This window comes from Procambarus clarkii, chromosome 6 (assembly GCF_040958095.1).
Source record: "Procambarus clarkii isolate CNS0578487 chromosome 6, FALCON_Pclarkii_2.0, whole genome shotgun sequence".
NCBI classification, from domain to species: domain Eukaryota; kingdom Metazoa; phylum Arthropoda; class Malacostraca; order Decapoda; family Cambaridae; genus Procambarus; species Procambarus clarkii.
In genome coordinates this window covers 17,931,087-17,941,601 of record NC_091155.1, presented here as the reverse complement: position 1 = coordinate 17,941,601, position 10,515 = coordinate 17,931,087, and the positions used below count along the sequence as shown (strand labels likewise).

The window sequence follows — 10,515 nt, the reverse complement described above, 5'->3', positions numbered from 1 at the left end:
TTCATGAAAACTTGGCTTATTAGGCAAATCAGGCCTTGCATAGTAGGCCAAGAAGTGAGTTCTGGCTATTAGGTACGACATATATATATATATATATATATATATATATATATATATATATATATATATATATATATATATATATATATATATATATATATATATATATATATTAATTAATTAAATTCTGATAAGGCAAAATTGCGCCCAGTAAAAATTATTAGTTATAAACGCCGAAATGTTACAGAGAGAACTCAATAGACTTTCAGAAATGTCTGAAAATTGGCAGATGCACTTCAGTACTAAAAAATTAACTGATTAAAGAGGTCAATCCAAAGCAAAAGAAACAGAGACTGAAGATAGAGCAGACTGAAAGTGAAATTGCGAGATTAGATGGTGAGACGGAACGCTGAGTTACGAACAGTAGTGGTCTTATATAAAAGATCTCTAATATTATATACATAGCCAGCTATAATATTACATATAAGGCTAATTAGATCATAGGATAAATAATCTAGATGCAAAAGCATCGGAAGCTCAACGTTATCCTTTAAATGAATCTTGCTCTTGGGGAGATCGTACTTGGATCACGTAATGCGGTTTTGTTCACTATACCATGGATTGGATGTATATTTTCTTGATAGTATACAGCGATGGATTTCTTAGTTACTGCCATTAATTAGGAACCTCACGATGAAAGACTAAATCCCTGTTAGTATTAGTATTAGTTAGTATTAATTAATAAGTTAGTATTAATTAAAGTATTAATTAGTATTAGTATTAAATCTAATATTTAATAGCTCCCAGTAGTCGTGGCTTCCTGGGGTGCTCCACTGATTACTCTCATTCATTTTGATCAATTATTTCTCACTACTTCACCATGTCATTAGCTGAATAAATATTTGCTCACTCTAACACATGTTAAGTTACTCTTGTGCTGATCTGAATCATTTAACTGTTTTCGAAAATGTAATCTAACACTCATGCTCTTGTTTTAAAAATGACCGTCATTTTATCGTGAAAGTCAAACATATTTTCCACTAAACATGCCAATTTTATTATGATTTATACTTGTCTCCAGTTTACGTTTTGTGGGATTTTACTGAGTAAACCTATCAACGATGCAGATTTGTATATTAGTGCAACATGTGAATCCCTATTCTTATATTTCAGCAAGACTTTAGCTGTTTTTCAACTGTCTTGTAGGTCTCTCCAATAAGGCGAAGTATAGTAGATTCTTGTTCCTTAAAAGTCAACTGGGAAACTTTTTCTGATCCTACATGAACTTAAAATACTTAAGTTGTCTTTTTACTTGATATGCTTTGCCTTCCATGTTCCTGAGTCCCTGACGCCAGGGAGCATTATCCCCTGCGCCTGAGGGATGTCCATGATCATACTCTCCCAGGAAGCATATGGTTTAGTACCATGCATATCTCCTTGTAATTTTCCGTTTGACGCCCTCCTCTCCGGTTTCGTCTGACTTCTTGATTGTTCTTTACCGCCTCTTCCTGGTGTACCTTAGTCATAGATTTGGTTCTAATGTCCTGGATGATCTATAATTCTCGTATATTGCTTCCCTGTTTCTGTTTCTTTCGACAATCATTAATTAAATCCAGTGACTGTTTTCTCTATCATTTTTACATTTAATGCTGAGTATCAAATTATCTTCCACAAGTCTCAAGTTGTTGAAGCCAATTCTAGTCCGTTCCACTCCTTTACGACTTACAGACCAAAAAGGCTGAGACTGACAGAAACAATGCAATCTAGGATTCCACTATTTTTTCCATGTCGTTGTGAAATAGTCTATGGTGAGTTCTTGTGAGTACCAAGGATTCGAATCCTCTTTATGACTCTGATTGATTTTCACATTGGTAGATTAAGCTAATGTGATTTCTTTTTTGCGAATAAAAATAATAATAATACAATAATAATAATAATAATATTAATAATAATAATAATAGCACAGAAAAAGGAAATCATAATATGATGACCTCATCTATGCTTAAATCACTGTAGCAATGCGGGGTTGGAACCAGTGACTTGGTAACCACCAGTCGCGCACCAAACCCCTGGCCCACGACATGCTAACCGAACATCAACATGCTACCGGGATGAGTCCACCAGGAAGTCTGGAGACACTGAGCTAGTACCCAACCAGGTTTTACAAAATGCAATCACACCAGCAAGCATTCTGGTGTGGGTAATGGAATTCTCCATTATACGCTCCCTTAAAATATACACATGTTCACCACAACTTCCTAGTGGACTAAAGATTCATATTCTTTATAATAATTCAAGATATCATTTGCGTCAAGTGGAAAAGAGGATTGACATGAAGAGTAAAGATGCAAAATATCGAGTCGATCAGTCCATAATAGAGCTTGGTGGTGCATTGCAAAAGAGCAGTTGACGAGCTCTATACCACCAGTTAACAGAGCCGACGACTCTGTAGCTACAAGTGCAAGAAGTTGGCTGACCTCCTTGGTTCTCACTTCCCGAGAAAGATGTAAGTTGCTGAATCGGATCGGTCGCTTCCTGTTCTACCTTCCACGACCAATTTCCTAATCTTCCTGTAACATCACAAACAAGAACGTATAAAATCTTCTACTTGAAACGAATGTTTGTAAGACCCTACAGCAGAACTGTGCAAGTCCCTGCTTCTGAAAAGCATTCTGCATTCTGAATTCACTTCACCTGGCAGTCCCCTCTTGCAGCCATCATTCAAGCCTACATTGACTAGAAAACATGGCCACTAATCTGCAAGAAGACCAGCGTTGTGGCTCTACACAAAAAGAAGAACACAATATCGGTAAGCTATAGGCGAATATCCACGCACTCTTTTGTTGAAAATATCTATAAGAAAATCCTTGTTCAGACACCAGAAAAGCATTTTGATAAACACTACTACTTATGCAGACGATGAGTAACGTGGCTGAAGGCATGATGACCAAACCACACACCATAAGATGTAGAGACGACGCCGTTATGGTCCGTCCTGGACCATTATCAAGGCTTGATAATGGGTAATCGACTTGATAATGGTCGAGGGCGGACCGAAACGTGGTCCTCTCTTCATCTTCTTTTGTGTTGCTTGCTCATCAAAGACAACTTACTAATTTACAGGCAATTTGGTTTTTGATATAAAAGCAGCTCATCAAGTCTGATACTACAGTTAACTGCAAAATGGAACAAGAAAGTCTCGGCTGTGAAGAAGATAAATGTGTCATAGCCAAACATTGCCGAGGCGTTACATAGCGTCTTGTATACAGGACTGGTGAGAAAACTTAAGAAACTTGCGGTTGATGGGACTCTTTTTTTTTCTCCTTATTGAAAACTTTGCTACAACAAGCGAACCTTCCAGGTTTGCCTTAACAATAAGTGCTCCTGCGAATTTAGTGTCGTGACCAGTAAATATGCCTTGTATGAGCCAAGAGGCCTTGTGAAGTATTCTCATGTTCTTTTGCGACATGTTCATATATATGCAGATAAAATTGAGACTTTCACTGATACAGGCAAAATGTAGAAATACATAAATACAGGTTTTATAAGGAAATACATTAATAGAGGGGCAATATGAAAATTCATAAATACAGCTGCAATAATAAAATACACAACTACTGGCAAAATATTGCAATACATATATACAGGTACAATATGGGCATACAGGCAAGTACAATAAGGAAATATTTGAGATACTCAGAGCATCTCTCGTCCAGGCAGTCAGGAGATACTATAAGTGTTCGCTGGATCACTCTCATGAATAAACGTAGCACCAACAGTACCAATTTACACTGTCATCATTTCTAGTTTCCAGTCCTTGGCTGTATTTTTCTTGCCATTACAGCCATCTCAGTCAGCTTCCTGAATCACATAATGGCCCTAAATCGCTGTTGAAGGTTTTATACATACATAGTTATTACTACTCTCACTATTGCTGTTAAATATTATGATAAATATCGTTAGGAGGCATTCACATATGGAACTAATAGAGCAAGAACTCGGCAATGTGATGTTATAGTGGCCAGAATACGCCTGGGATATAGACGTATCTGGCAGCTCTCTCAAAACCCGAATGTCGAGTACACAATGTGTCAACTTTGTGAAAGAGAAAACTTGAACATTATATCTCTCTCTTGCATTATATTGCAAGAGAGAGCATTATATTGCACTCTCTAAACATTATATTGTAGAATGTCCCATACTGACTGACTTTCGCCCTCCTGGGCTGAGGTACGCTGAACTCTGTAACTACTATATGAATACTGGAATATTTGATGATATATTGGACTTGTATCTAAGATGGACCACGTAATGTATCAATTACACGATGTATGTATATGATGAAACTATATAACCTGAGCTTGTAAAAGCATCTTAATCACCTTCAGTGATTAAGTGCTTAATAACACACTAATTTCTCTATCAGCTATCTTATCCTCTCAGAGTAGGAGAGCCATAAATATACGTGTATGTATGTATGTGTGTGTGTGTGTGTATGTATATATGTATATGTATATGTATATGTATGTGTATATGTGTGTGTATGTATGTGTATAAAGTATATGTGGAAGATGATCAGAATTACATTTCACCTTTGTAAATGCACATTAATGACACCATGTAAAAGACACATCGACCACTTTATGTAGGGCAGACGTAACTCTGTGTATCTATGTATTTATATCTGCAGGTTAGATTAGCATTTTAAAAGTACTACAATCACCTTCTGTGGTTGATTGTTCAATAAATCCCAGAACTATATGTTTAACAGATCTCTCACCCTGTCCATGGAGGACAGAATACATATGTGTTGGTTAGCATTGTAAATGTATGGCCACGTCTGTGGTAGAAAAATAGTAATAATAAAAAAAGCTATTGCTGTTTTCATTATTATTATTTACTTATGATTGTTAATATTTTATTAGATTTTTAATACATTTTGTTATTGTCAAAATTAATACACTCCCTTTTGTTTATAAATGTTTATAGTTAAATGAAATAGACAATTAATACAATTATTTGTCTTGAAGACAACACCAAAATCAACATAAAATTTCATGATAAATGAAATACATATAAATAAGATCCTCTAATTTCCAACTGAAGTCAACATCAGTCTTCAACAGCTACGAAGTCCAACATCTTCGTGACGGAGGAGAAAAAACGAAGACCTTAAGCTGAATTGAGAGTAAAATGTCTGGAATATTGTTCTGTATTCACATCCTCCTTAAAGGCAATTTAAATATTCATGAGAGGAACTTCAGCAAAAGCCTTCACGAACCTCAGAGAAAACCATTTAAGCCTCACATTGCTGTATATACTACTCATAGTAACTATTTGCCCGAAACGCTATGCGTTCTAGTGGCTTTAGTTATTGTATGTACTATCTCTATCTATAAATCTAACAATATGTATGTAAGTCAATGTATGTGCCTTTACCTGAATAAAAAATCTGATCTAATCAGATCAATTTGGTTGGAAGTACCAATATGGAGTGAAGGACCCCCAAAATGTTCACATTTCGGAGTGAACATACATACACATCTGCTGTGTGTGTCTGTGTATTATGGCACCTGGTTTGAATACATGTTTGTTGCAGGCACCGTGTGTATATATTTGTGTTGATGGTACCAGGTGAGTATGTATGTGTGTTTTCCGTACCTAAAATGTTCATTCGGAGTGTTGTATGATGAGGGTACCTGGGACCTTCCCTCTCAGTAACACGAGTGAGTATACTTGTAGTACCAAGAGAGTTAATAGAGGTTGATGACGAGTGTATGTGTGAGTTGTGGTCCTTGGAAAGCTTCCCAGTAGTACGCTGGAAGTGTGTGTGTTGAATACATCTAGAATGTGTATATTGGCTGCAATTGCGATGTGGATGTTTGTGACACATACAATGGGACTCGTGCGTAGCGAAGTAAACAGTGATCACGATGTGTTAAGACTCTCCACTTCAAGAGGCGCGGTCTGCAGTGAATATTGGGACTCGTAACTCTACCTTTGAACAATGACAGGAAGCGATACACTATAAACCCTGAAGACCTCACCTTCAAGGCTAATGGCGTAAAATAATAATAATAAAATTAGATTTACTTTGTTAATTAATAACCAAAAATATTTTTATACTTTTTGTTAGTTTCAAGATCTTTTCAGGTCACCCCAGTTTAATAATGATTAGTGTTAGAAAACACTTTTCTTCCTTATGAATGTATAATGTTTAACAGCAATAAGCGGGGAACAGAGTACAGTCTCAATGCAAAAAGTCATGGAGAAGTAAACAATTTTTCCAAGTGCTCACTGTTCCAGATGTTGCAATGAAACTCTTACTCAACGTTTGCTGTAGTCAACCTCGCATGTCGCTCACGTTATTCTCCAGGCTCGCTGATGCCGTTCCAAGAGAGTAAATATAGAGATGTGCGATGATGACCGCTCGCACATATGTGACTGACGAACCAAAATACAAGTCCAATTAGTCCATAGCAAGGAATTGTTGAGGAAGCCGCTAGAGGGGAACGCTGAGGCCTTAGTAAAAGACACGACGTTGGCTTCATTGGCTCTAATGAACGCTAGAGCTTGCGTTCATTAGATTTATGTCCTGGTTATGTAGTACTAGGCATCCATCAGTCTCAGGAGACTATGGGGCTGCGCTCTGGTTGTCAGTCTGTAGTGGCCTCTTCAGTTGTAAGACGATTGTATGCATGAGTATCTAATAACGATGTGATAACGTCAAACAAATACCTGAGAGTTAAAACCATGGTTAATACCAACAGATTCGTTCATTCAACAAATTCTGAAAAGGAACTTTTTACTGGAAAATTATTAACATAAAATTTATTCTAGAAGAAAAATTAAAAAAAAAAAAAAATTAGCAGAATTTTGTATATTTGCGAATTCGTTTTATTGTGAGCCAGAGGTAACAAAATATAATTTAAATACATACACACAAAATACAAATCCAAAACTTTGTATACCACATATGTCAGACCAACCCTGGAGTATGCAGCTCCAGCATGGAGTCTATATCAAGTCATGCATAAGCCTAAACTGGAGAAGGTTCAAAAGTTTACCACTAGACTAGTACCAAACTAAGAGGTATGACGTACGAGGAGAGACTACGTGAAATAAACCTCACGTCAAGGTTTATTTGACGATAGAGAAGATCGTGCGAAGAAAGCTAGTGGAACATCTGGAGCGAAGGAACTTTGTAACACAGCATCAACATGGGTTCAGGGATGGCAGGTCCTGCCTCACAGGGTTACTTGAATTCTACGACCAGGCAACAAAAATAAGGCAAGAAAGAGAAGGGTGGGCAGACTGCATATTTTTGGATTGTCAGAAAGCCTTTGATACAGTGCCACACAAGAGGCTAGTGCGAAAGTTGGAGATGCAGGCTGGAGTGAAAGGGAAGGTACTCCGGTGGATAGAGGAGTACCTAAGCAACAGGAGACAACGAGTCTGTGTGAGGGGGTAAGGTCTCAGATTGGCGAGACGTCACAAGTGGAGTCCCGCAGGGGTCAGTCCTTGGACCTATACTGTTCCTGGTATATGTAAATGATCTCCCAGAGGGTATAGATTCGTTCCTCTCAAAGTTTGCCGACGATGCAAAAATTATGAGGAGGATTGAAACAGAGGATGATAGTAGGAGGCTACAAGATGACCTGGATAGACTGAGGTAATGGTCCAACAAATGGCTGTTGAAGTTCAACCCGAGTAAATGCAAAGTAATGAAACTAGGCAGTGAAAACAGGAGGCCAGACACAGGATACAGAATAGGAGATGAAGTACTTAATGAAACAGACAGAGAGAAAAAACTAGGAGTTGATATCACACCAAACCTGTCTCCTGAAGCCCACATAAAAGAATAACGTCTGCGGCATATGCGAGGCTGGCTAACATCAGAACAGCGTTCAGGAACCTGTGCACAACCCGTTCTCGCACTTGCTTATAGTCAATATTTGGCATATGAATAAATACATATGTGACATACTAATCTATTGTGAATAATTGAGTTTACCTTGAAATGCTAAATAGGGGGTGAGCGGAAGTGCGTTGTCTTTCCGTAGTTGTGGCAGGCTGTATTGAAGTTATGTGTTTTATGGTGCTGCGGCCAAATTATAAATGGCAAAAACTTTGTTAATTATCAGAACATCAATGAACAATGTTATATCTTTTTTAAAAAAATAGTTAAATTTTATTTATTTTTTGTTTTTAAAATATTTAGACATGCGTAGCCAGCGACTAGTGCCAAACATCGTCTTGAGGGTCAGTATGTCACCATTGCGCACTGTTCTCTTTCGAATTCCGACGACACCGACCAGTCTATGTCCTTTACCCTAGACAATTTGCCCCTGCAGATTTGTGTGAGACAAGCTTAAATCATCTGGCCTCCAACCAGGTGATGTGACCGACTCCATTTAAAAAGGACCAAAAGGAACGACCACGACCAGCCTGTGTCCTTCCCATACCCAGACCATTCACCCTGCAACGTTTGTTGAGGCCATCCTCTAGCTTCTTGTCTCAAATGGTAAAAATAAATAGCAAATGTTTTTCCAATGGAGTTTACTCCGTCCGCTGCACATTTTCATGATTTACTCGAGAACAATGAACTGAATTTCTTCAGGTTACAGAGATCAAGCAATCCTGTCCTGTCGAATAATACATTTCATTTTGATGTATAGATGCAGAAACGGTAAAAAAAATAATGGTCTATAAATCATAATAGCTCAAAAAAATTACGGACTCTCCCATTTCCTATTCATACGTTCTGGTTAGCTTCCGTTCAGATAAATTAGTATATAATATTTTTCACGTCGTGACAAGTCCAGAGGACGGACTGCAACTTTGCCGGTTGTAACGTGAGTTTATCTGGCTATGATAGAAGTTTTGGAGATAGAGAACTGGATGGAGAGAGAATAGGAGGGAAAGAGAATGGGAGGATCCGATTGCGTGATGGAGAGTAACAAAGATATATAATTTTCATCATTGTGCTTGACATGTTGAGTCCCACCAGCCCACCACTGCCTGAATCAGAAGGATTCCATTGTCCTTCATATACTGAATGCTACAGGACCAACACTTGATGATAGACAAGATTGTCATTCGTCTTAATATATTCACTATCACCGGCTGCTACACAGGAATACCATTTTGCCCCAAAGGTTTAGCAAAAAACTAAAGACATTCAAAAATATAAAGTATTTATTTAAACATTCGAAGCGACGTTGACAGAAGCATAACAGTAACAAGGAAACGGAAGTGGGTATTAAGTATTGTGGGCCGTTTTCTGGTTGAGACCGCGATTACTGTCTCTGTCTCACTTTCCCACAGGAGGAAGGTAGCCAGTGCTAGGAGATCCACCGAAGGAGCCACCACCGCCTCCGAAGTGACCACCACTTGAGCTTCCAGATGATCCACCGGAATAGCCACCTCCAGCGCCTCCAGAGAAGCCACTAGACGATCCACTTCCAGAATATCCGCCTCCTGAACCTTCCGAGAAGCCACCTCCTGAGCCCCCAGAGAAGCCACCTCCTTTACCTCCAGAGAAGCCACCAGACGAACCACCTCCGGAATATCCGCTTCCTGAACCTCCAGAGAATCCACCTGAGCCCCCTATGAAGCCACCTCCTTTACCTCCAGAGGAGCCACCAGACGAACCACCTCCGGAATATCCGCCTCCTGAACCTCCAGAGAAGCCACCTCCTGAGCCCCCTATGAAGCCACCTCCTTTACCTCCGGAGAAGCCTCCTGATGAACCACCTCCGGAATATCCGCCTCCTGAACCTCCAGAGAAGCCACCTCCTGAGCCCCCTATGAAGCCACCTCCTTTACCTCCGGAGAAGCCTCCTGATGAACCACCTCCAGAATATCCGCCTCCTGAACCTCCAGAGAAGCCACTTCCTGAGCCCCCTATGAAGCCACCTCCTTTACCTCCGGAGAAGCCTCCTGATGAACCACCTCCGGAATATCCGCCTCCTGAACCTCCAGAGAAGCCACCTGAGCCCCCTATGAAGCCACCTCCTTTACCTCCGGAGAAGCCTCCTGATGAACCACCTCCAGAATATCCGCCTCCTGAACCTCCAGAGAAGCCACCTGAGCCCCCTATGAAGCCACCTCCTTTACCTCCGGAGAAGCCTCCTGATGAACTACCTCCAGAATATCCGCCTCTTGAACCTCCAGAGAAGCCACCGGAGCCCCCAGAGAAGCTACCTCCTTTACCTCCAGAGAATCCACCTGAGCCCCCTATGAAGCCACCTCCTTTACCTCCAAAGGAGCCACCAGACGAACCACCTCCGGAATATCCGCCTCCTGAACCTCCAGACAAGCCACCTGAGCCCCCTCCGAAGCCACCTCCTTTACCTCCGGAGAAGCCACCAGATGCACCACCTCCGGAATATCCGCCTCCTGAACCTCCAGAGAAGCCACCTGAGCCCCCTATGAAGCCACCTCCTTTACGTCCGGAGAAGCCACCAGATGCACCACCTCCGGAATAACCGCCTCCAGAACCACCAGAAAAGC

General features: G+C 40.0%; 1 protein-coding gene across 1 annotated transcript; it reads left to right on the top strand.

Annotated features, from left to right (window-relative positions):
* The first annotated feature begins 2,745 nt into the window (after positions 1-2,745).
* On the top strand, positions 2,746-10,490 carry LOC123754165 (uncharacterized). Its single transcript, XM_045736371.2, has 2 exons — positions 2,746-2,809; positions 9,433-10,490. The coding sequence occupies exons 1-2, from the start codon at positions 2,746-2,748 to the stop codon at positions 10,488-10,490; spliced, it is 1,122 nt and encodes a 373-aa protein (XP_045592327.2).
* Positions 10,491-10,515: the final 25 nt, after the last annotated feature.